The sequence below is a fragment of the Trichogramma pretiosum genome, unplaced genomic scaffold (genome assembly GCF_000599845.2).
Source record: "Trichogramma pretiosum strain Unisexual culture from Peru unplaced genomic scaffold, Tpre_2.0 scaffold26, whole genome shotgun sequence".
Lineage (NCBI taxonomy): Eukaryota > Metazoa > Arthropoda > Insecta > Hymenoptera > Trichogrammatidae > Trichogramma > Trichogramma pretiosum.
Window position 1 is genome coordinate 1,709,113 of NW_019641640.1, and position 27,555 is coordinate 1,736,667.

General features: G+C 38.3%; 1 protein-coding gene across 3 annotated transcripts in view; it reads right to left on the reverse strand.

Annotated features, from left to right (window-relative positions):
• Window positions 1-27,555, reverse strand: part of LOC106652640 (alpha-mannosidase 2) — a 106,618-nt gene that overhangs the window by 4,463 nt on the left and 74,600 nt on the right. For all 3 annotated transcript variants that reach the window (XM_014371715.2, XM_014371716.2, XM_014371714.2), the window contains exons 4-5: window positions 13,789-13,961; window positions 13,546-13,679 (exon numbers count right to left, since the gene is read on the reverse strand). In XM_014371715.2, the coding sequence (XP_014227201.1) occupies window positions 13,546-13,679; window positions 13,789-13,961 (307 nt within the window). The remainder of the gene's footprint in view (window positions 1-13,545; window positions 13,680-13,788; window positions 13,962-27,555) is intronic.

The window sequence follows — 27,555 nt, forward strand, 5'->3', positions numbered from 1 at the left end:
AAAGTTTACGTGCGCGAGGCTAGCTAGCTACTAGCTCTTCTCTCTGCCATCTTCAGAACTCGGGGCTCCGGGCTCGTAGCAAAGCGCGCGCAAAGTCATATAGTACTTATCGGACTCGCTCGAGTGCCCACCCCGAGTAGTGTGGACTTTCGGCGGCGTCGTCGCAGAACTATCTTCTTCGCGTAGCGTGTGCAACGCTGTGTTGGGCTTTGATATTTCCTGCGCTCGCCTTGGTCTCACGCTCGATATGACGCTCCGTCGATCATTAGATATGTCTTGCGTGTGAGTGTGCTCGTGATATAAACGTGCGAGCTTTTTAGTTTAGTACTTTCGACGTGTGTAAAGGGGGTGTCGAGCAATTGCGAAGCGATCTCCCCGCGCATTGGCACGAAACGAGAGATCTCCTACGCTATTTCAATCATCGGTACAATAACACTTGGGAAAAAGAATTCAATGTCAGCATTGTTATACGCGCGGCACAGCCGAGTTTCTTCGGGCTCACAAAGAAGCGAAAGAAAAGTATAAGGCAGCTATAGCGCTACATATATAATAATAGCGATGCGTGACTCGAGTCATAGGACTTTGTTATCGCAAAGTTTTGCAGTTAGCGCGCGTTGATATATATAATACATATATAGCGGTGCATTATCGCAGTCGGGAGTGCCTCGTCACGTGCGGACTAGGACGACGACGACGGCGACGACGACACAGGCAGTCAGGCAGGCATCGACGCGGCCGCTCCGAGCTTTAATTACAGGAAAGGTCTTGCGGAGCCAAGTTGATAATTACTCGCGCTCGCGCAAGCAAGCAAGCAAGGCAAGCCTACAAGGAAGATGGTGTAGTAGTGCGCGGCATTTGTTTCCCTATGGCAAAAGGGCTTTTTTAATTCGAGCAAACAAGTGATTACCGAGCAATACTGAGCGCGCGGATACAGAGGGGAGGAGGTATCTAAAAGCTGCTGTTAGACGCGCTCTTACTCTCGCCAGCTTCCTTCATCAGCTTTCCATCGTTACACACTCTCTCGCTCACTTCACTTTGACGACGAGATGCCAGTCACGTAGAAGTAATTAAAAACTTGCGGGTGGACGTCCTCTATATAAGTGTAACCCATTAACGCGCCTGACAGTTACTTCTCGCTCCTTTTCCGCGCCCCGTTATATTATACTCCACGGCGACTTGGTCTTTTTGTGTTTTTCCCAAAGTATAGCTATATATGTGTGCGACGAAGACGACGATGACGACGAGAGGGCAAGGCACCGAGACACCGACTGCGATACCGTTATTAGAGCCGCTAATTGCCACAGCTCATAATTGATGTTTTCAGCTCTGCAACGACATAATATAGTACCTACAGTTCCCTGCATATATAATAATAACGATGATGATAGTTCCGACACTATATATACGAATCGGGACCAGAAGATTTTGCTTGTTTTTTTTAACCATCTCAATTTGACTCGAGCTTGACAATTTTATCCTTGGATTGTAGGTGCAATTTTCGATTTTTCTAATCTTTTTTATGTACGGCGCGCTGAATCACAGCAATTTTTTTCAATACGACGCAGTTATTGCGTTTGAGTAATGAAATTAATTACATCTTTTTCTTCTCTCTCTTTCTTTCTCGACAACGACATAAAATAAGAAATAACTACCCTCGTCACATAAAAGTTCAAAGCGCTGTTATACAGTGATTCGCTTTTTTATTTTTTTGTTGCAGTAATCACGCTTGCACTCGTAAAAAGAGCTATATATGCCGACACGAGCCCCTACACATGCTTTTTTATTAAAAAAAAAATCTTATAAAGATAGTAATTAAATCATAGATTGAAAAAAAGAAATAATGATATCGAAAGCCCTGATATAGCCTTATTGGACAACGCCGGTACGGGACAAAGAAGAGAGAAAAAAGGGCTAGCAACGCTAATGATGTTTATACAGCGAGCAGTGTATAGAGTCCCTCGGCCGAGGCAGTGATAATACACGTGGAACGTGTGTTTAGATGTTGCGAAAGATATGCCGGCTCCTCGACCATGACATCAGACTCGGCGGACGTAATGATGCAGCTTCGGCGGCTCCTCTTTGTCATAATTGCTCGGCGCACCGGGGGCAGGTATATATGACATTATACGGACGTGATGTGTCGAGGCGCAGTTGCAGTGGTGGCGGCGGCGGCAGTGCGGGAGGGCGTCGAATCGAATGAGCCGGGAGAGCTGCTGACCCGACGTCCTGCACTGCCCCGCACGCCTCGCATGACTCGATGGACGTATCTGGGTGTGCGCCCAGCGTGCATATATAACGTGTGCGTGTGTTTGTACAATCAAGCGAACACGAAAGTCGCATCAGTCGCGACTACGCGACGCCCAGTTTAATATGACGTTTGACGTCCGTATATACCTCGTGTATGTATACACAAACATCGAGCGATTTATACACACATTCCGTGTCCCCAGCGTAACACAACGAGTATATTTTCCTTCGAGCTTCTTCCTATAAACGGAAATTGACCCAATGTAATCTTTTAATTATATTTTCTAAATTTATTTCCGCAGCGCGCGTATATACCGCTGTTTGCGCATTACGTCTATTGACATTAGTTAAATATTACATTCTGCGTATTGTAAACACGAGAGATCGCAATTAATCATATAAATTGGTTTGTAATCAAAATGACGTATAGGAATCGATCGTCGTACTGTACCAGACTTTTTGTTAAAATTAATTATTGCGGAGGTTCTTTTTAAATCCAACGATCCCATTTTTTAACTGCTAAGTCTTCGTTTTTATTGATTCCATTACACTTTTTACAGATATACAAGGATGCAAGCGCGCGCGCGTGCCAACACGCAGAATTTATACAGCGTCAATCGATATCCAATTATTACGGGCCGGCAGTCATTTCCACCTCATCGTAAAGCTGCAATAACAAATTTTTCTTTATTTATTATTTTTTTTCCATTCATTTTTTTTACACGCCTGAGCAAAGAGCTCTAGGAACAGTCCACGGAGTAAAAAAATGGCTTTTGTTATTTATTTTATTTCGACCGAGCTTCGTAGAGCTCTCGCAACACAGCAGCAGAGAGAGATATTTTATTCGAAAGCGGAAAAAATGCGCTAGTATCGGATCGTCGCTCGAAATCTGCGCGACCTTTTTTTTCCGGTGGATCAGTTGTAAATATTATATAGTTGTATAAATTCCGAATGGCAGAATCACTCGCGTCACACAACTGCTCCCGCTGTAAAACCTTTGCTCAATTTTACGGCCTAGTTTTACAACAATATTTCAACAATTTCAAAACTTTTATGTTATTTATTGTTACGTGAATTGCAAGCTTTATTAGATACTTTATAACAATCGATAAAGTTAGCACTCATATTGACTAACTTTAAAATGCACACAATGCTGCGTTCGAATAACTCTGCACATAGTGGTGCATTTCAAATTAAAAAATTCTTGTATACATTATATTGAAATTACAAAAAAATTAATAAGGTAGAAAAATTCATAATCCAAAGCTGCAACAGCTACTCGCGTCTGAGCCTCTTGAAATAGTCGGAGCGGCAAGAGCCCTATCGTATTTCACAAAGCCTCGATTCTTATTACATTTGTCTGGGCCGCGCGCTCAAAGTCTCGATCGCTCTTGCGTTGAACTTTTCGCATGAATTTCACAATTTAATCCAAATACACTCGGCCCTTTTCAGTCGTTTAATCCTTGCACAACCGTCACGGAGAATTTCGGAGAACACGAATTGGCACTCTTGCATCTCTTATTGTTCTTGTTTTACTTCGTCTCTATTCTATTCTTCGCTCACTTACAGCTGCGCTCTATGTATGTGTATTTATGGATGGACTCGCCGCGTAAGCCGACTACACCAACTCTGCTTCTGAACTTTATTATTCGGAAAATATAGAAATGTCTTGGGATCATTTAAGCGTAGTATGTGCATAAAGCGAATACAAGTGAGTTTAAAGTTTTGATAGAGTCGTAGTTTTTCGATGTTTCTTTTATTGGCCGTGTTATGTCAATGAGGGGAGGATTAATACCTGAACTTGACCAATAATTTCCCGATTAAAAATCATTTTCCAAATTTTATTACTCCGGTAATTTCAGTTTGGATCTATTTACTGGTTCTCGGGTTTTGCATCTATCTTTTACTAGTGTATTTTAAAATCACTTATTTATACTTTCTATAATTATTTTAGCCAATAAAATGACAATTTTTTCGCGAAACTTTGTTAATCAAGCTGAGCGTAACGAAGTATTTTTTTCTCTTACTTTACTGGTATTAAAATAAAAATGAAGATGTATATTGTTAACCTTAAACGAAGATTTAATTGCATTTAGAAGTTTTTTTTTGTATTCTACCAGATAGCTTTACAAAAAGAGCTGTTCAGTGCACCACGCCGAGCATTACTAACGCAAGATATTCTTAAAAAGCTCTGTTCAACACAAGCTCAGGTTAACCTAATTAACCCTTGCCTGCGAAAACCTGATTTACCTGAGATTGCGATAACTTGAACTTGCGATACACATAGCTTTTTTGAGTAGAGCTTTCGTAAGTAAAGCTTGGGCTAGTTTAGTTTATGCAAGCGCAGCGTGCTAATAGAACAATCAATGTAGCTGAATTAATGATACGCAGACACTGAAAATTCACGTGTAAAAGAACAATTTTAATTTTCTTGTTTTTTATTATTCATTCTCGAAGAAAAGTACCGACATTGAGGTGAAAATTCAATGCACATAATCACTTAAAAATTTCAATTTATGTTTATATAAACTTATTATTTAATTAAATAATTCAAAAAACTGCACAAAAGATTTTTACTAGAAATAATAATTTCACAAGGTATACCTTTTTATCATAGATTTTGATAAGTTAAATATCTGCTTCAAGTAGAGAACGAAATTGAAGAAGAATGACACGAAAAACGAACTCGGTGGCTCTTGGTTTTAATATAATCCAATTATAGCAAAGTATACATCGAAGTCGAGTCATGCCGTGTTTTGTAATTTTATTTAAACTGTAATTGGATAGCACAGATTAATTCAAAATATTTGCTGCTGCACGTCCAAAAATATTTAAATTTGAAGGTCAATGAGGCGCAATAATTTCGGAAAGCTTAATTAGGTAAACAAGAAGTCAGTGCAGTTATGGTAGAATAGAGGGTAAATGTCACTAATTTAATTTCTACTAATTAAATATAATACGAATACATTAAGTAAATGGGAAGATTTTAAGACTATTGTAAAATATTGTAGGAAAGCTCGAATAACTTAGCTTTTCAATAGAGCTCTAAGAAAATTTGTCTCAAGTTCAGAAGACTTCATAGATTGAGTGCCATTAATTAAAAAGTATGTTAATCAATTTCTATTTCAATTTGTTAATAATTTTTTGAGACAAATGAATTTAAAGTTTTCTTAGCATCCCTCCATTGGAAAGAATTTCCACAAAAGCTTGGAATAATTTGAAACAGCCTTACAACATGAGCACCGAGCTCGAGAACAAAAGCAAAAGAAAGACATTCCAGGAGAGCTGTTTTTTGTGAATATTTAAATTCGAGCGAACAGTGCTACCGATGCCACCACCTCGAAGCATCTTTCTCTTTCATTCTTTTCTTTCCTTTTTTGCCTCGATCTTCTTTCGGGCGAGGAAGAGCTGAGTGAGCTTTTAATTTGATTTCGTTCGAGAGTTCTACGGCAACAGCGCAGCCAAGCAGCCCACAAGGTAATAAGAGTGTAAAGTGGATTATCCCATTCTAAACTCGTAAATAACGTAAAACTTCGTGATTACGTTAGAGAAAGAGGTGCGCATCTAATTTTACAAGATTCCACTATTCTCTGTAAAATAGCTTGACAACAATTGCCTATCTATTGGTAAAAACATAAAGACTGAACGGATAAAGAAGAATTTTACGACCAATAGAAAGCAGTAAAAGTAGTAGTATAATTCTTCACTCGGTTAAATAACATTATTCAACCTACCTTTATAGAGGAATCAGTCTCTATAATTTACGGGAGAAAAAAAACCTTTATATCAGAAATTTAGAGCATAACACGTAATTTTAATTTTCATTACAATCGATAAAGAAGAAGTGAACTTTTTAAATTAAACCTATACAATCAGAGTGCAGGAAAACACGGATGCAAATGAGCAACTTAACTTCAAGGACTAAATATTCGTATAAATACGCGATTAATTCGCAGGGCACATGGCGAAAAAGTGGTGGAGGCAAAATAATCGCCAAACGTATTATATACAGGAGAGAAACGGGGCTACGGTTACAGTTGCACAAGCGAGCGTATATACACACAATGACTAAAAAGTTTAAAACTCGGTAAGCGGAATTTGAATTTCACGAAATTCGCCTGAGCTGTCATTGCGTATACGTATACGAGGGCAGATTGTAAATTCAATTAACAAAGGTGAATTGTCAATTTTTAACGCAAAAGTCGGTGGCATCAACAAGGCACGTAGGGACGTATTTTTAATAACGTCACGTCAGACTTTTTTTCGAAAAGTACACGAGTCAATTAAAAAATTTTACTACCTCGTGGGCCTTGATAGAAAACATGTACTTCATTACTTTTCGTAAAAGAGTAAAAAATAAAAATAAATAAATTTCCTGCAGCCGGAGGAATTGTATTTCAAAGTAAAATTAACGTTACTACGATGGGTGTATATATATATTTACGAGTGCATGGCAGCATGGAACTCGACGTTCACTTTATGTGCTATAGCTTAATCCAGTAGCTGTATCAGCGAGAATATTATACGGTCGTAGCTTTTGCCACTGCGCTTCGAATTTTATGCCATGTGATTTACTTTAAATGGTTAATTGGTAGAATTATTTTTTTTCTTTTTCATCAAAAATAGTCGCCATTACTTTGTTGAACTAGCCATAACTTTTCTTTTTTAGACGATACATCGAATGCTCTCGCAATTCATTGAGCTAGAGCGCACAGCAGCAGCAGCAAAAAAAAAAATCACGAGCAATGCATTGGCTCAAGCGTTAATGAAAAGTGTCGATATCCAAGAGAGTAAGTGTAGGGGGAGAGGATGAAAGAGAAATTTATTTCAAACGCTTGGCAAGTGTCGCTCTCTAACGAGTTGAATCGAGTTTTTACAGGGGCGAACGGAGGACTATTAGTTGCAGCTACACATCTCTTCATACAATTCGTTCGACGAGTTCCAAATAAGCGAGCGATCCAATCTCTCTCCCTTCCATTTTCGACTTTAAGTGGCATATCTTGAAGTGTACGCGAAAACGCGTTAAATCGAGTTTATTCGCGCACACATAGAGAGCAGCAGCTCGCGCGCGCGCGTTTACATTTAGGCAAACGGCACTTTATTATTTTAGGAAACCGAAAGGCTTGCGCTCACGCACGCGCGCCTGCTATTAAATTACACAGTTCGCAATTACAAGGCACGAGGCGTATAACGCACGAGAGCAAAGTATGCAAGTATGTATGAAGCTGTGTTGATGATAATGGGATTGGCGCGCGTCGAGCGAGAGCATTTCAACTCTCGTCGTCATAGCTCACGAGCACTTTGCAGCCTCGTCGTCGTCGTCGCTCCTTCGATCTAATTCCGTTTTGAACGCAACCGGCGCTGCAGAGATAGATAGACGTGACTTTGGATGGGAGAAAGAAATTGCCCCGTTACGCGTCAGAAAATTACGGCACCTAGCTGGGCGCGCTGCAAGCTCATCCTGAATCAGACAATTCGTTGGTAGGTAACTTGATTAGTGTTCGAAACGTGTATAACGATTCTCGCTGCAGGTTATTTTCGCAAAATTCTCCAATTTTATAGGCAATCTGATTTCGAGCTCGCAATCGGGCAGACTGTAATGTATTTAGTTTACATACACACACGTGCATCCATACGTTCGTATACTTTTCCGATCCATATATATTATGTTTAAGCCCGGGCACATGCGACGTGTATGGGATTTATGTATCACTCCTGCGACTATTCATCATCGTATCATCGGAGTAATGCAAGACGAAAAGCTGCGCGATGGAGATTAAAGCGAATTAAAATTTTAACAGCTGCAACAGAGCTCATATACGTACAACGCAACGACGCACACGTATGCGTGCCCCGATCGACTCTGTCTGCGTCGGATCATAAGCCGAGTCGCACTACTGCGAACTTTAATTACTCGCTAGCTGCTGTAGGCTGTGTATTATATATACCAGTTGCGCCAGTGTATAGAGCGAATTTTGAATAACAAACAAAGCGTTTTAAACGCCAATCAGCGGAGCTACAGGCGCACACACACACACGCGCGATAATCAAAGAAGTTTGAGAGGAGCGCGAGAGAATTGATACGACACGCCAGCCAGCGTCGTATCAGGTGTAAATATTATTTAGTTTCGCAAAACTACAGCGCAGATAGCGTATATAGCTCGCGAGAGACGATGTATATATATTTATGGCAGCGTCGCTGCGTCAAACTTATTAGATTAATCAAAGCAAACTCGGGGAAATAAGCCAGATCCCAAACTCTCTCTCTCTCTGTCTCTCTTGACTGCGTTTGCAAACCATGTGCTGATAATTAACAGTAAATATGCCTGCGCGCCCGTGCAGTATTAATATTGATCTTGCCGAGCGCCACCCGCACACACGCACATATACACAAACACACAGGTATACCTATAACGCGGGCACGGTATAAATATACGTGTATACGGACACAAACATTCGCATTGACAGACAGATAGAGTCGGTAGAGCGGGTAGCGGCAGATATAGAGGAGTCGGAGCGTGTGCGGGCGGGGGGGGGGGGGGGGGGGGGGGGGGGGGGGGGGCGACGAAGCGAGAGCGATAAGCTCGCCGAGAGTAAGAGAGAGAGAGTTTGGTGAATGCTGAATTCAGCTGGTATTAACTTACGCGGGGCTGACACATTGTCTTATGAGCGCTTCATCATCTTACGCGCAATTAAGCCCGAGAGTCGAAGCAGCAGCTCGATCCTTGCTCACAGAAAGCTTCATGACCACGTTTATATAGGTATACATATAAGCGAGCTGGTCTCTTAATCGCGACTGAGGGAAATTCGATCTTTGCCAAGCCTCCCACAGAGACTTGTTATGCTTCCTATCGTTAAATATACGCGCTTAGTACTGAGGAAAGCTTTGAAAAATCTGCTAATGTTCCCTTCCATTGGTCTATCTTCTGTCTACTCGCTGCCTTGTCATCTCGATGTTGAAAATTTACTCCAACTTCCTGGGATGCGACAAAGTCAATTCCCATGGAATATTTTTCATTGCTTTCAATAAGCCAAAACACGATTTAAACAAACAACTTGAAACAAACTTGCGAACGTGACAAAGATTTTATATTAGTTTAATTATTGGTCAACTCCATGATAAAAATGTTCAACTTCAATCCAATTCGATCGTAAGCCACACGAAAAACTCGAATTGTTTTCTCTCTTCAATTCCTTTTCAAAGTCCCGGGAGAGACGTTATTTCTTCGCCGGACACTCGGCAACGAGTGCAATTCCTCGCGCGATTCTCAGCTTTTCTTCTTTTGGAAATAAACAATAAATTATATAGGGTGGCAATTTCCCCGTGCCGGTGCAGAAAGTGGGTCGAGGATCAACTGCTTGACTGTACGTACAGCGCATCTTCTCGTTTGTGTCGTCGTCGTCGTCGTCGCCATCGTTGCCGTCGACTTCGTCTTCGTTGTCTTGAAGACTCGTCCCAGACACATTTCTAATCAAGAGTCTCGACGTCGACGAGTCGTTGTCTTGCGACCGACGTGCCGTTGACGGTGAAAACAATTTTCCCTCGAGAAGTCACTTCTTTTTTCATTGCAACAACTGCAACGACTGGTTCAAGATCGTTAAAATATTAAGTTGCCCGTTTATATGAAACTTCTGCAGCATGTTATAGTTGCAGAAGAGCGTCATAAAGGGCACGAGCATTTGCTTTTTAATTTCGAGCTCTTCTCATTGGAGAATAATCGTTTTCGTCGGGATATGGAAAAGATAGTTGGAACCAAGATGCAATTTAATTAAACGAGCGATGCCAAGAATTTTCAAATAGCAAGACAAACACACTCGAACTAAAATGTGTGAAATTCGACTCAATTATTCATTGTGCGCTTTCATAGAAATATTATTCATCTAGTATTTTACAAAATTAAAAAAATTCAAATTTATAAAAATTGATAAATATGAATTTTTGAAATTCACTCGTGCTAGCGACAGTAACTATCTTTTCATGAAATGTAATAAGCTTAAAAATAAAGCATTTCAAAACGGTTTCTGATTGGTCGACCAATTTCTGACTCGTATTGAAGAGGAAAATAGCAACATTTAGGTCGAAAATTGAAACAACAGAACACTGAATTAAAATTAACGTTCGTGAAGCTCTTCTAAAGTTTACTAGTTAAATATAAAAGATATTCCATTTCAGCTATAGTTGATTTATGCAACGAATAATTCGTATTCGAATGCAAATCACTGGTATAATCGTAGCCTGTTTTGAATTATTGTCTCGAACCCTTCAATATCGATGGATTTGCATTGCTACCGCGCACAAAATCCGATTAGATCTCTATCGCTGTTTTCGTTGAAGATGAGCCGTGAATACTCGCTGCTCGCGATAATATTATGCATACAACTGCAATGTTATAATTGTTCGCTAAGGACTTTCGACGGATTGTGCTATTTCGAGCCTTCTCACCAAAACTACCGCCAAACAACCGAATAATACCTCTCGAGATTAATCTCGAAGCTTGGGAAAGAAAAATTTTTCCACGCAATATTTACTTCGAACTACGGCAAAGCCAGGAGAGAAATCCTAGTCTATATGGAATTGGAAATCGAAAGAGAAACAAGGAGAAAAAGTGAGCATCAAACACCTGCGCGAAACAATGAGTTTATCATGGAGCCTCATGCGTATATATATCTAGAGGGGGTGTGCTGCAGACAGCCGTGTCGGCAGCAGGTATAATTTACATTTAGCACGTGATCTCTTCTCTCTCGAAAGGGGTGAAACGCTGAATACGTGCGTTTTATATGTGGCTACTTCTTCCTTTTTTTCCAACGGGACGTATTTCGCGCACGTAAAAGTCGACGCGCGAGAGAAGAAACAGAGCCGAGTAATGCAATATTGACTTCGCTGCTGCTGCATTTTGAATAATTTTTTTTTTCTTTTCTTGTACATTATTTGTTTACTTGTACGTTCGTCAAAATGATGAAAAAAAGTCAAAGAGATTTGGATCCGTTTTTGAAAAAGTTCTTTATCACATTATGAAACGCATCATGAAACTCGTTGAGATTTTTGTCCAACCAAATAAAAGATGAAAATTGTATTTTAGAAAAAAATGAATGCAGCAGTGTGTATAATACTCTTTGTTTCTGTATATGCCGCTACTACCTCTAATACTACTACTCGCCATTTCCATGCAAATGAATAACTGAACTGGAGCGACTGCGTAATTCACCGTCTCGTTTACTCGGTCTCTTTCTCTCGTCTGTCATTATTTTTGAATTGCACTTAATGTGAGACTTCTTTTCGGAAAAAAACTGACTGTGCACTCGATTTTTCCGTCACTAGTCGGACTACTTTTTCGGCATATGTGCGCAAGAGCTAGACGATTTTTTTCACTTGTCGGGTATAATGATTAGCTGCCGTACAGTAGAACTACAAAGGGAAGCGTGCGTCTGCCGTAACAAATGTGCCTGATTTCGTATTTTTTTCATTCCGGATGGAAAATTGACCATTAGATTCTGATTATACTGCGACATTTATTTCGAATTTGTAATAAATATTTATAAAAGCTACTCGGCATTAAAATGCATGTTGAGGATGCAATAAAAAAGTCATTTGGTACATTTTCGCTGCGAGTTACAGCGCGGTAATACCGTCATAAATTTTGTATGATATCATTTTCAAACTAAGTCAGATGACAAATTGCAAATCGCAAATTGATGTTATGATTGTTAAATCATTTTCATTCATAAGAACTTATAAGCGATCACGAAGGCTTGCATGCTTTTCAAATTCGGTATTAATTAAAATAGTATAATAACACCACAAAATGTGTCATGAATAATTTCATTATTATTAATATCAAGCCACCCTTGGTAAAAATGTTCAAAATTTAATGGGTGTCCAATGGACAAGTTTCTTGGACATAACAGTTTCATTAGAACTGAACATATTCTTTTCACGACTATTTATTATTAACCCGTTTCGGGCCAAACGGACGAATTTTTAGTTATTTTTTCACTCGCTGTAAACTCTATGAAAAAATTATGTGAGGAATGTCAGAATAGTCATAACCGACGTAAAATTTTATGAACTTTTCGAATCTGGCGTCATAATTGTCAAAAAAGTTGATGTGTAAAAGTTATGAACAATTAAACAATAAAAAACACGATTTTTTTGAAAAAAAATTTGATTTGATCGGAATTTTCGAGTCGATACAGACTTGCTCTATAGGTCTAACACGTTTTTTTTGCATCCATGCGGTGTAGACTTAAAAGTCTAATAGTTACGATATCGAAATTCAACATGGTGGACACGAAAATGGCGCTTCGTAGAAAAAAACCGTATATGAACGTAGTCAATTTTTTTATATGTCAACCAGCGCCTAGGAAAAAAACTTTATAGAGAAAATGTTGAATTTCGATATCGTAACTATTGGGCTTTTAAGTCTACATCCCATGGACGCAAAAAAAACGTGTTAGACCTATACAGCAAGTCTGTTTCGACTAGAAAATTCGGATCAAATCAAATTTTTTTTCAAAAAAATCGTGTTTTTTATTGTTCATAACTTTTACACATCAACTTTTTTGACAATTCTGACGCCGGATTCGAAAAGTTCATAAAATTTTACGTCGGTTATGACTATTCTGACATTTCTTACATCATTTTTTCACAGAGTTTACAGCGAATGAAAAATTAACTAAAATTTCGTCCGTTTGGCCCGAAACGGGTTAAGTTAATAAAAAAAAAATGTAACAAAGAAAAATTGAAGTGTTAACTTAACAATGTTTTTGAAATTGAAGTTTTAAATTAATAATGTTTTTCTTTATACAATTATTTTATTTTGCCGCTTTCAGATTTACAAATAAAGATGCTTGCCATCTAGTGGGAGTTACTGAAAGTAATATTATCGTATTCCAAGTGGTTAAAACTGGTCCAAATTTAGTTTTTTTAGTTTTTTGTACAGTCAAATTGTCAAAATGCGCTCAATACTTTTAACATAATTTTTTAAGAAAAATCACTATAAACAAGCAAATTAATAATCATGCATTTTAAAACATTTCAAACGATAATTTTTCCGGCATGAGATCGTTATCAATGTTGAAAATGTCAACCAGGGCAGTTTTAATATTTATGCCATTTCGAAGGGTTTCGAAATTCTGTTGACATTTTTTGACATGACTAGTAGAAATAGCTCGATGAAGTAAATTTTTATCCTTTCTGATTCTATTGTCTATATTTGAATCAAACAAGTGCTAAATCAAGGTAGAATGAATAATCCTAATTCGTTAAAACTCTTTTCAATAATATAAAATCTATCTTACCTTCAATCAACTGATCCAGCATGGCATAAATATGTGTTGTTGCTTCGTCGGTCATTACCCAACCTCCCGTTGTCATTTCTAATCGTCCTTCTTTGATTAACCTTTTGACTATCATTTTTTTCGTCGGGTGAGCACTGAAAAGAAAAGATAAATACTCCTTGTTATGAATTTTTTGTAAAAATAAAAGAATACAAATGAAGGCCAATGATGTAAATATATTTTTTATAGGTGCATTATTCATACCTTTCCCACCATAATGATAAGAATGAAACTTCGCTCCATATAAATGTCATGTTCGGCCACTGTTGCAGCTTCGTCACCATATTGTTCAAAATACTTCGCGTTGAACTGTGGAAATATTGTTCGAATGTTTTCAACCATCCTGGATCTGTGTGGCTGTGGGGAACCAATATCACCTAAAAACATAAGTTTAAATATTTTTATTAACTTTTTATTCAATTGTTGAATTTATTAATTCTGAATTGTCAAAAATGAAATAATTTATTAATGATCAAAGAATTCATTCTTTCTCCTGCCTTTTATCTTCTATCGAAAATATATCGAGTGAACATACGGCATGAACACAAATCCAAAACCTTCGCAGATCACAGTTTTATACCAAGCAGTCAACCTTACTTTTCCTGCGACACCTTTGAGAACCTCTCCATACGAATGGGCGTGTGTAGGTGCGCGCTCCATACAAAGTGGAAAGTTCAAAGAGGCTAACTAGTATATAGCACGATCGGCTGATAAGCATTTTTCGCTTATAATCAGGTCCTAGCGCGCCACAGTAGCACTTGTACGGAGCCCTATAATCGCGCAGAGTTCACCCAAAGCTGCGCTGAGTAGCTATACACACACATACACACACACACACACACACACACACATTTTTCGATAAAGCTATCCGTCAGTGCGGAGGAAATCAAAGCGGCCCGCCGGGATAAGAGAATCTCGGGGACTCTGGAGCTTTATCCGTCCCCCTTCCTTCGGCTCTCCCAGCCGCCGTACAAAGCCCTCGCGGATCAATCGAAATTTTTCAAAGGAAATGCAAGCTCACGCGTCATCCCATTATGCATGCGGAAGATATGCATATACGAACATATTATATCGAGCCGTAGTCGAGGATTTATCCACAGTAGCGATATCAACCTGAGCATAGTCTGAGTATGACTGATACATATCGCACAAGTAATCCGAACACCGTAAGAAGTACATCTTGATTTAAAAAAATATATTAATGTGAAAAGGTTAAAGTAGCATTTGTTTATATGGTAGCGAAAATTTTCATAGCAAAATACCAAACAGTTCAACTAAACTTTACAATGCAGTGAAAATCACATGTGTGATAATCACAATCTTATTTTTTTCGTTTGTATAATAAATTAATTTCATTTCTAACGTCTGATTTATGTAAGTGACAGGACGAAAAGAAAATATCAGCTTATTTTTTTTTTCATTCCTTCTGCTACGAGTATTTTGTGCTCTTGTGTAACATGTACGCAGCCACTCAAATGATTTTCTCATGCTTTTGATTTCCAGATATATTATAGAAAGTTACGAAAGGAAATATCTATCTGCACCGCGACTAGGTTTTCCGCTTTGAAAACTTGTATCTTCTAACAATGAAAACTTCCTTTGTGTACCTTGCTGTGTAAACCGTAATACTACTGCACAGCGCACAAGTGCATTCGTTTGAACTAAATTTATGAGATTTGAACATTGCGCACGAATGTAAAAAGAAAATTTTAAGTTCAAAATCTCATATTTATTTTTAAATTCTTTTCGAGCAAGCGTTCATTTTTAAAACGAAAAAATAAGTTAAAAAACCACTTTGTCATTCATTTGAATTATGGACATTGCGAAGGTTTCATTCAATTCTGTGAAACTTCATGTAATTTTAATGTGTCGCCACAAATTCACTTCGAGCCGGTGAAGTAGTGGCGAAAATCGATTTGAAGTGTCCGTTATACTCATGGCTAATGGCAGAGAAGAAAATCAGCTCTACAATAAAGTCCTTTTCATTGGTGAGTTTAAATGACCGATGGTTGTAAAAAGTACGCAATATTCGTCGTCCTCGAACAAATGTCTTAATATATACCACGAGCACGCGCGAGTATGTGTTTCTGAGAGATAAATTCTTATGAGATTTTTTTTTTCATACATATTCATCGCAGTAAAACGTATGTTTTTGTGTGCGCATTTGACGACTTGGAAAATTTAATTAGAAGCGTTTATGCCCTTGTATAACGTTTTATAACTTTTTTTTTACAACACGGTCGAGAATTTTCTACAGATTATTTATCGTTTATGCGAGAGATTAAATTTTTGACGGGGAAATATTTTGCGAGCAAAATACCAATAGTACGAGATAGCTTTGAAATTGGCAGCGATTTTTTCGCCACAGAATTTGAGATTGAATTTTTTTCGATGTTTTGAATAGATACGCGATGTAATACAATATATTCAACTAAAAGTCAAAATTGTAAACACACAGCGGAGTACGCCGCTGACGATCCTTTAAAATACATCTGCCTGGGTGTATGCACATTTTTTCGCGTTTGAAACACATCACAGACGAGCTCTCGTGAAACTATAACGAGTTGTATATTTCATGCGTTTTCTTTCTCGTTCGTACGAAAGCTGCATTACCTTATTCTTATATACTTCCCCCCTTTCTCATGTTTTTTCGGTTCAGTGTTCGTCGGTTCTTTTTTCCAGCCGAGTGATAATTTAAAGAGACATCCTACGTAGAAAATACGCGCATCCCGTATACATGCGTTCCATGTACCATGCTATAATATGGAGATTCGCGAAATACTTGAAAAGGATAAAGATCTGTCTTCTCGAAAAAGGCTAAATTTTCCATCTCTCTTTATTTATTTCGTGTATCCGCAGCGATTTACTTTTAATTGCGATATGCTTTCTTCATTTAAAGCGTCGTCAAGACGCCTTTATAACCGATGTTTACAGTCGAAAATACTAAAAACAAAAATCCAAGACACTACAAGTAAAAAGTAAAGTTTCCGGCTTTCTTTGGCTTACGGAGAGCTACGTGAAATAGTTGTTATATTCGTAAAAAGACAAACGGAGACGCGAATTAAAATGTTGATATTATTATACGAAAACATTCAAAAAAGCTTTCAATTTAATTGCAATGAGAAACTTGAATTTAAAACTTTTGTTAGAAAAATCCCTTTTCAACCCGTCATTGTATCCGAAAAAAATTGTCGTCGCGTTATTCATCGAGTTCACGTGCAGTTGTCTCTTCTGTCATGACTAGGAACTTGCTGCATAGAGAGTAGCGAGGCAAGAGTTTCGGTTATAATCTCGCGCGCTGTACTCCAAGTAATTATTCAAGGTGGCCCGTTACAGTCGCTCTCGAATTCGAGCTGCGAGTATCAAGGCAGCGAGATCTACAGCGTATATTGCAAGATACACATACCTATAGCACTCTGCACTAGCGCAGTTGCTTTCGTCTCTCGTTTTCCTTGCGATAGGCCATGCCAGAGTAGTAGCTGCGCACAGTGCTGCATCGTCGCTTCCTTCGCATCGCAAACTCTCTCTCTCTCTCTCTCTCTCTCTCTCTCTCTCTCTCTCTCTGCGTGCAGCTGTATGTAAGAGGGTAAGTCGTGTACACACAGAGCCCCGCGCACACAGCCACATACTTAGACGCACGCGGGCTAACGGCATAGATATTAGACATATCGGAGCGAGCTCGGCAAAGCGTCTCATGCATACCAATAGGAGCCAGCAGCAGCAGCAGCAGCTTCGTCGCAAAGCCCGACCTCCCCACGCAAGACGAAGCCGCGCTCCTCGTAACTTTCAGCTAGGTCATCGAGAGCAAACCCGCTAGGTATATATGCCCTTAATGGCTTTATCAAAGCATCCTCGACGCGCCGACGTACCCTAGTAATTCATATATATACATATCTGTACACGCGGCGCACGATGACTATAGTAATTAACTCTTGGGAGCCATCATTCGTGGAAAGTCGGCTCACTCTCGAGGTCATCTATTATACGTATATATAGAGAGACAGAGAGAGAGACGTTCTACTGATGCTGCTTTAGTCGACTGTACACTTTCATTTCTCTAACCCCATATATACGTATATAAATACCCGCGCACATATATTCGTATACGTCACGAAACGCGCGAACACAACGAGATGGGGGTTGCAGCGGCGCGCTGACTTGTATTTAGGAGCCCTATACACACACATCGCACCTATCAGACCGAAGCCGGAGATATAATGCCGTAATAAAGTGTTGGTCATTCATACGACCGCACCGGTTTTAAGTTACGCCGCCACCGCTGCCTGCCGCCGCCGTACGTATACGCGCGGGCGCGTTAAATGATATTACTTTGGGTTTTGCTGCTGCTCGCAAAGTCGAGACTTTATGATTAGTTTCACGCTTTATTTATGGCTGCTCGCGCGCGCGCGCTGCTTTTAATTTGCCTATGTACAACGTGCAAAGGGTGCTGTGGTGGGGGTGGCAAAAATTGAGATATAGATCTCGATGCGAGAGACATGCTCGATAAGGGACGTCCTGTGCCGTGGAGAGGGAGAAAGATAAATTTTAGGTGTAGTAGGCGACAAACGATACGGTGACGCTGGTGTGCGCGTCCGACTACTTCGAGATCGTACTACTCGCATTACTGAATTTCGAAGCAACTTATCGTTCGATCACGATTTTTTAAAATTTATTTTCACGATGATTGTCTGATTGCAATTTTAATTACACGGTGTCAGAATTTCTGGGGCTTGTACACCCGCTGATTACCGAGAATGCCAAGCCAAATAGTATACGTAATACGCATACAAGTTGTAGGAGCAGTTCAGCGACATATCAGTGCTTCTCGACCTCTTCACAGCTCATTAGTTAACGATTCCACGCATATATACTCGAACACGTACGCCCAGGCCTTGAAGCAACAGGAAGGAAACTTCGCTAACGAATCTCCCGAAGTGGCCGACTCTGACGCTCACACACATATACACATACACACGTACACTATATACACACTCTATGCGGGGCATGGCTAGGCTTAATTAGCACGCGATTGCATGGCTCGATGTGCACTGCTAATGAAAGCCAAGCAAAAGAGACGGACTATGAGATTATGGATGAATGATGCGAGTGTTCACTTCGGATATATAATGCACGAGGAGAGCTAGGGAAATGCTGCTACTACTACTACACGTGGGCGATGTACACTTCAAGCATAACAGTATTATTACTATATAAGTAGCATCGAGAGAGTAGTAGTACACCATTGCCTCGCTGTACAACGACAAAGCTCGAGTACCCCCGAATGTTGCAAGTTTTATTTTAATTAGCTCTTTGATGTGCGCGCAACGTAAGCCGCTTTCGAGTTTTCGCAACTATATGCTACAAAAGCGTCGAAAAATTCTCCCCCTTGACCGCGAACGAGAGGTAGAGAGAGAGAGAGAGAGAGAGAGAGGAAATTTTCGCGGAAAATATCGCGCGTTTACATAATGCTTGTAGCGACAAAACCATCGAGGCACAGCTTATTTGACTTGGCCGTGCCCTTCACAAGTACTACACACGAAAGCTCGGGCGAAGAAATTGAAAATGAAAGAAAAAACAGTCCTCGAAATAAAAAGCGTTGACGCTAGCGCGCGCGCGAATACAGCACGTGAAAAATATTCACCAGCATCTAGACCATTTGCTTTTAGATTTATTTGAATGGGGTGGGGGGAGGGCTGCCTTTCTTAGCAGTACATTTCCACGTATACTGCTTCGTGTAACGCCGCGATACCACCCTTATACTTCATGTGGAAGGAAGACTCTGGCTCTGTGTGTGGGTAGCTTCAAGAGAGAAACGTAAATGTTAAGACGAGCCTCGAAGTATCTTTCATTCTCAAGGAGGTGTGAGAGAGAAAGAGAGACAGAGAGAGAGAGAGAGAAAGAGAGTAAAGCAAGATGAAAGAGGCGGAATCTACGCAATATACGGCAAATTTGACTCGACGCGCGCGCGAGTGCGATAAAAGGAGGACTTCTTTTTATTTTTCCTGTCACGGCTTTGAAAACGCGCCGCTCTCTTCCTCTCTCTCTCTCTCTCTCTCTTTAGTAAGCGCGGGAAAGCGAGAAAGACAGAGTGACTCCGCAGGCAACACTTGGATGTGTATGTGTGTTTCAGCAAAAAAATTGTTTTAACGATATCGACTTTCACGAGAAATGAGCTACTCCGCTGCGCACCCTCCTTTTCTTTAGGCTTGACTTAAAAATAATTATATTATTTTTTCTGTCGTTCTTTTTCAGGCATTGAGAATACGTCAAAAGAAAGACAAAAAGCTGCGCGAGAGGTTGTAATTGCATTAAAATAATGCGATTGTAGACGCAGTTTTTTAATTCCACCTCAATAGTCCTTAAATGAATAATGTTCTAAGTTTATCTAGCTAAATTTGAAAAAAAAGTTCTTTTAAAATTATTGATAGAGTTTAGTTATAAAAATTGATCTTAACCGTTAAAAAACAAGATGTAATTACATAGCAGGAGTAGAGCGGATGATCAGCCGATAAAAAAGAAAAGTATAAAGAACATCCCTTCAAGTCGTGAGCACGTATAATAAAAGCAAATGGTGCGCAGAGTGGAGAAACGCAGGCAGTCAGGCAGCGTCGGGGCAAATAGTTGGATATTGCCAAAACCCACAATATTTCTTCGTTACGGGAGGGGATATGGCGAAACTTAGGTAGAATCACGCAAATTGAGCGGCTAAAGTGAGATCGAATACAGAAAAGAGTTTCGGTGCGGCGAGGGCCTGCAATATCAAGATTTATGTCGATATCCTGATGCACTTTTCGCGAAAGACGTCGACAAGGAAGAACAAGAAGTTAAGGAGAATGACTTTTAAAGACGCGGAAGAATACGGACCGCTTATCTGCTGTAATACCTTGGCTTTTCAACTTTTATTGACAAAGTTGGCGTAGAAAGCTTGCCCATACCAAGTATCGATTTACGAACAAGTTAATGAAGTGAAATCATGCTATCATTCATTTTCAACGAACAATTTGTTTTTTTAATAATTTCAAAAAATTAAAAAATCTTTTTGTTAGATAAAGTGATTTTTTGAACATCACCGTCAAGGTTGAATTTACTCCAAAGGCAGACAAAGCTGTTATGCAAAGAATTAGATTATCTAACAATGAAAATAAATTTAATAAATGTTGAAAATATGGAATATACTTTTCGTAAATCCACCGATTTATGTTTTCTTGTGGGTAAATATTTCATTTTCCATGTAACATAACGAGCTACGACCTCATTGTTCAAGTAGAGTTTTTGTACAACATAGCAACACCAGGACATTTTCGCTATCCTTTTTATTTTTTTTTTTTGCCACACGCGAAAAGTTATGATCTTGAGTGCAAAACATAAATTACTCAAGAAATGATTTCAAATAGTAAGACTAGGTCTTACTTTAATTTATTTTGTTTATTTAAAGGCCAAGCTTTTTCTTTTGATGGTATAGTTGTGATCACACAAAATGTATAATAATATTTAAATTTGTTATCTTATATAACCAGATTTACAAAAGTATGTGGGCAGCAGGTAGCTCCACAAATAAAAATTATACTGTTGGTAAGGTAAATTATATCATTCGAGAATTCAAAGAGAATTAAATGAAATCAAATGATTTTTCAACTATGCCAACAGGTAATTTCACATACTTTGGAACTGTGACTAAAATCATAAAACTGATCTTATAAACATTGAGTTTGAATGTAAAAACGTAAGCCTACAAGATTTAAAATGAACAGTATACTATATAAATAAATGTTTACATTTTTGATGGTGCGAATAATGATAAATATCAGTCTACCGCGTATCGGGCTTGACAGTAAATACTTTTCATAACAACAATATCAATGTGGAACGCACATCTCGATGTAAATACTTCAACGTAGAAACACACATGTAAATAAAACTTAATTTGTAGTCCGTATTAATCGGACGCAAAATGGTATTAGAAATTAGATTTAGAAATGTTACGATTTGGATGCATAAATGTTGTAAACCACCACAATAATCTCAAACATAAATGTTGCAATGAAAATGTAAAATGTTTATTAATATTTAAATTCGTTAAAAATGACATAAGTTTCAAAATTACTGCTCATAAATACTTATGAGCCCATAACATAACGTTGTATTGTCCTACTGGTTTTGCAGTTACTTCTCATCTTAAAACATTGACTATTACCAAAAAGTAAAATATTAAATCTAAAGGTGAAAATTTAATTATCTCTTGATGCGTCACATATAATACTAATTTTTAAGTAGAGCTAAATCATAGTCAGCGTTATGACAATCTACTTAAGCAGCACATTTCCTCGCTTAATTAATTTTATGTTATGACATGATATTTGGAAAAAACGCAAATGTTTTCTTCTGCAGTTTTCGAGAGAGGTGGAAAAATTCTAATTATCATAACTTCATTTTTATATCTTTTTCTCGCGCTAATTTTAATGATTAAGTTAATTCTGTATGCAGAGGCGCAGCAGCAGTAGCAGCAGTAGCAGCGAGTCGAGGATTTCGTGCGAAACAGCGTCTTTTTCATGCGCGAGTTGGCGCCCCGGTGCATAATGCAATTTAGCCGAACAAGACTCCGAATAAGAGCTCTGGTCCAGGCAAATGCGAGATTCCTCGAACGCCCCCGTGCTCGACACTGTATGTATGTTTATACGTGCATTACACTCGTGCACACAGGACGGAGCGCGGCTATACACACGTGCGCGTCAAGCTGGAAAGAGGAAAGGGTGAGCCGGAGTATTGTGCGAAGCAACAATAGCCTGATGAGCCGGCATTGTTAGGTTCATCGAAGTCCATTTGTGCTGATCTTCCCTGCGCGTCTATTTTTCTTTGCGTCCTCCTCCGCAGTCGCTCATACACGAGGGCGTTTTATTTTTGATCGTTCTAGGTGTTATCACCCCCACGAACTCTATAAATAGTTTATCCAACGCACCCGACCAGCTCGACGCGAAATCATATTATTGAAAGGCAAATGAATTTATACGAGGCGTGTGATGGTTGAAAAATCGATAGCAAAACATCTAAAGCTACTACAATTAATCCTTTTTCATTAAAAATAAAACAATTTGTTCCATTTGCCACAGTCGATAGCGTTTTAATTTTGTAGATTAGTTTCAAAAGTGTTCTTTTTTTCTATTTTTTAATAAAAAAATTTTTCCATGAAAGCTTTGCAGCATTTATCAAAAAGTAGATTACTATTAAAAAAGCAAAGATCACGCGTAAATTTTTTTAATGTTTTAATCCGCGACAATAACTTTCATTTCTGCACGGGGGAAGAAATAAGTTGAAGAATGATATAATTATTTTTTCGCGTAAAGAGCTTTAAGCAGGGCAACAAGGTCGGTATATAAAATTATAAGCCACGTAATTACACCACACCGAAAAAAATGTCGGAAAAAATTTGTTTCACGGCGGCGAAATTGTACACTGCCTTAAGCATTCTGCCGTAGAGAAAGAGAGAGAGAGAGAGCTGTACAGTTCGTTGCTGGCATTTTAATTTCGCGTCCCTCACCCTCTCCTACTTGCTCTGCGCGCATCGTATCTCTCGCTCACTCCTGTGAGCGTACTCTTACAACGTCAGTAATCTTATCTGTCTGCAATTCTACGCCGTAAGAGGAATTATGATCCGCGTCTTTTTACGCTAGTTAAATATAAATGTAAACACACCTCTATGCAAGGACGAGATAAAAACATGCGAGTTTCTCATTGAAAACAAATTGACTAAACTGGCCCTCTGTGTTTGTACACAAGGAGAGAGCACTCGGTCTGCGTTACTTTCGCCCCGGAATTTGTTCGTCGGGAGCAGATGGAAAATTTAATCGGCTTTGCGCTTAGAATATCTCAATATCGGCGCTGCGCACATAACTCTCTCTCGCTCACTCGATCGCAGGAGCAAAACCTTCTGCATTATAATGTTTCGTATGCATACAGGCGATGCTTCACCAATGCGGTTACGCGTGTGCGCGTGCTTCCAACCGTGACGAATAATTATTTACGAAATCTAAACACTTCTATCAATGTGGAAGGCGTGAAATGCGTTCCAATTTCGGTATTGACTATTTGTTTTGCATTTTTAACCGGGATAATGCAAAGTTTATGTGTTTTTAAAATTATGCTGCTAAAAAAGGCTCAACATAAGTACTCGGATTATAATATTATTTTTAAAAAACTTGAAACAGAATTAATACTTTAATTACAGAAAATATTACAAATTTTATATTAATTTTTTTGCCCAGAGAAAAACATGTGATTTTAGAGACTTATAGGATCTTTTTTTATGAATCAAACATCCAAAAAAATTAGAATTAAATTTTTGAAAGGTTTTATAAAATATTTTTCAATTAGTAATTTCAATGATAAAGGGCTAATAGTTTTATCTGGTTGCATACTTTACATTTAAAATAATATAAATAAAAAGTGACATCAAGTTCCATATTGAGTGTTTTCATTCTAAGCTTTTTCTATACAATGGAATTGGAATTAAAAAAAAACACTTGAAGCTATTACAATATCTGAACTACCCAACATTGAGGGGAAAGAAAAAATTCGGTGTACGAGCACACATTCAACGCCCCCTCTTAATTGTATTTTTCGCTTGTGTCTCGGATGTGTAGCCGCACAAAGACTCTGTTTTTTCACGACGGCATTGTTTCATTTTCCGTCTTTGTATAGCAAGTCGGAAAAAAAATTGTAATCGAATGTCTAAAATTTTTATACTTGCTTACAACATATTTAATATCAATGGTGAACGCAAAGTTGCGGTGAAATATTTTAGATTTAAACGTTAGAGAATAGTTGATAGCCACATAGCACGAAACTCATATCAAATTCATGAAGTATATAAGTTGTAAGTTGTTGCAACTGAACAAATTTAATCAGAATACAATTTCACGAGGATATGCGTGCATAACTTCAAAATACACGGCGTTGGAAGCTCAAGAAATGGCTTAAGCATAATCAACGCCCAACTGTGGGCTGCTTAAATTTCATTGTGATTCAATGATTCATGAAAGAATTTTAAAAATCGAAAAAAAAGTCCGAAATGTTCAAAGCTTCAAGTTAACCGCAAGCTTGATCAATGTCCGGCATTAGGCAAAAGATTTTCCGTCCGCGTTTCAATTGACGAACTGTGTGGAAAACGAGCCACAGGAAGTGTCGACTTTTGCTACACCACAGAATCTGCCGTAGATAAGCATTAGATGCCCCGCAGGAATCGCCTCGAGTATGTGTGCGTGCAAATTGATCGAACGCTGACGTGGCAAAGAGGTCACGTAGGACTTGCTCTTTTTTCTGCCTTTTCCAACATCGCAGCTCTTATACCAACCACCATCTTCGGCAGCGGTTTCTTTTGCTATTTCTCGATGTCTTGAGTAGATTCCTACAATTCACACTACTACGATATTTTTCGATGAGCGCCGGGGGACTTGCGAACGACGTTGTCGATTTAAATTTTAGATGTGGCTTGGCAACGGTGCTCTTTTTTCATAAAAATAACTTCTTTATTTCCCCAGACAAAAATGCAAATTAGAATCGAACATACTATTATAGGTTGTGAATAAATTTGCACTTAACTATTTCGAATAATCGAATCATCTGTTTAAATGTCATTACTTTTTATTAACAGTTGTTACCCCTACTTAATAATAAATATCTGAAAAAATTCGATACAAGAAAATTCACGTATGCGTGTCTTTCCACAGCATCTCTGCAGTTGAAAGTATTCTAATTTACAAAATAAATTTTTCATATCTACATCACGTGAAGTATTTTAATTAGACTGGAATCAATTATTATCAACTGGGATTTTTAAATATAAAAAGATACTTTGGAAAGAAGTTAAGTAGCCGAAGAGAATGTAGCATCCAATTGAAGCCCATTCATCATAAATGTTAATAATCATTATAAAAACTTGCATAAAAGTTTCATTAAAATCTCTTCGTGAAAACATCGTGCTGCCTATCGTTCAACTTCCAAAGTGATTCAAAACAAATAATTAAATTTCACTTTAGCTCGCTGCACAAAACCAAAGCGAGGCTTGTCTCTTTATCCAACGGCACCAAAGCCTTATTCTATCTCGACCTTTGATGCTGCTATATTTCTCTCTCGCTCGCTTGCAAATTTTCAAGAATAATCCTTATATCTTTTGTGCCGAAGCAAATCAAAGAGGATTACTTTCATTATCTTTCGATGCAGTCTCTAGGCAGGAAAAATATTCCTCGTGATTGGAGATTTTTATAAAATTCAATTACCGAGTGATTTTCTTGACTCAATTAAGACTTCCCCCGATGACAAACACAAAAAGATGACAACAATGACGAATATAGAGCATTGAAATCGATGAAGCGTAAAAGTTTGTTATTATAATTCATAAAGCAGCTATTATTCTACGCATTGCAGATCGCACGCGTATAAATATTAATCGAATAATTTTCCCCGAGCTTCCATGTTTCATCTCAATAAATTTCTCGCCGTAAAGGTTCGGCGACAGTATAACAGCTTTTGGCGTGCGGCAGCTTTTAAATTATTTCCCGACGAGCGCAGCGAGGAGGCTACTTTACGGTCACGCTGCTAGTACAGCAGCCTCGTGTATCAGGGCCGCGCGCGATAACGAACGCCAGAGCGCGTTTATGTAACAATTGTTAATTTTCTATTGAAATAAAAGCGCAAAAAGCTGCGTGTATGTGTGTACAGTAGCTTATGCAAACCCCAAGTTAATTTACGACGGGCATGCTCGCGCGGCAACTGAAATTTATGTACTCGCGTGAGTTCTCCGGGGTGTATGTAAAGAACAAAGGTAGACGCGCAAAGACACGATAAAGTATGGAAAGGAAGTTTCATACACATTTCTGAGAAAGATGCTGATAACAAATATAACGCAATTCTTCATGGCGAGGCGTGATTGATAAAGAATATTTGATTTAGCCAATTGAGAAACATCATAACTATTCTCCATTCTTTATTTACAATTCACATGATACACGTTTCAGGACAACTTCAACACTACTACCCTTATATATAGCCTGGCAGAAAACATCGATAACGATCTCATAATAAAAAAGTAACTATTCAAAACCATTTTTTTTAATTTAGACCAGTTTTTATCCACTATAACCACGATATTAACACTTTAAGCTTCGACCGCTAGATGGCGACTACCTTTATCTGTAAACCTGCATGCGGCAAAGTAAAAATAATTGTATAAGTCAAGTTTCGAAAAAATGTTACCGATACTTATTACATTTATCGCATTTGTCACGGCACGTGCTTGCCGTTACAAATTATAAAAATAAAATCGATAAAGTAGACGAGGATTTTTTCTTCGCATAACTATGCTTTCGATAATTTTTTTATCACACTAATAAAAATATGAAAATAAAAATGTTTAATTCCCTAGAGGTCTAAGAGAGAACTCACAAGAAGAGCTTTTAATCTCCGAGTCACAGATTTTCACCAAACTTTTTTATAACATTAAAATAAAAACATTAATTAGCTTACCATGGTGTTGGACTTACACATCCTAATCAAACAGCTTCAAAAGTATTTATACTTTTACTTTTTCATGTTCTGAACATTTTTACCTGAACCTTTAGTTCAGTTTGTTTACTAAGAAAGATTTGAAAGAGAGAACCAATTCAAATCAAAATTAACGTCTTTATCTATAATTATTATAACAATCAGTGATGGGTTATGGAGCACACTAATCACGTCATATCGTGTGAGCCGGCAATTTTGAAATTAATAATACAATTTTTCATTTTATATGCGTGTAAGGATCCATTTATTTGATGTTTTTTGTGAAAACTAGTTGTTATTTTTCGAGAATTTTTTTGAAGTACTTAGTTTTAGAGGGCAAAGAAATTCTTCGCAGAAATCATTGCCAAGTTAAAATTTTTAATTATTTCAAATATTGTAAGAATGATGTATAAACAGATAAATAAATTAATTGTA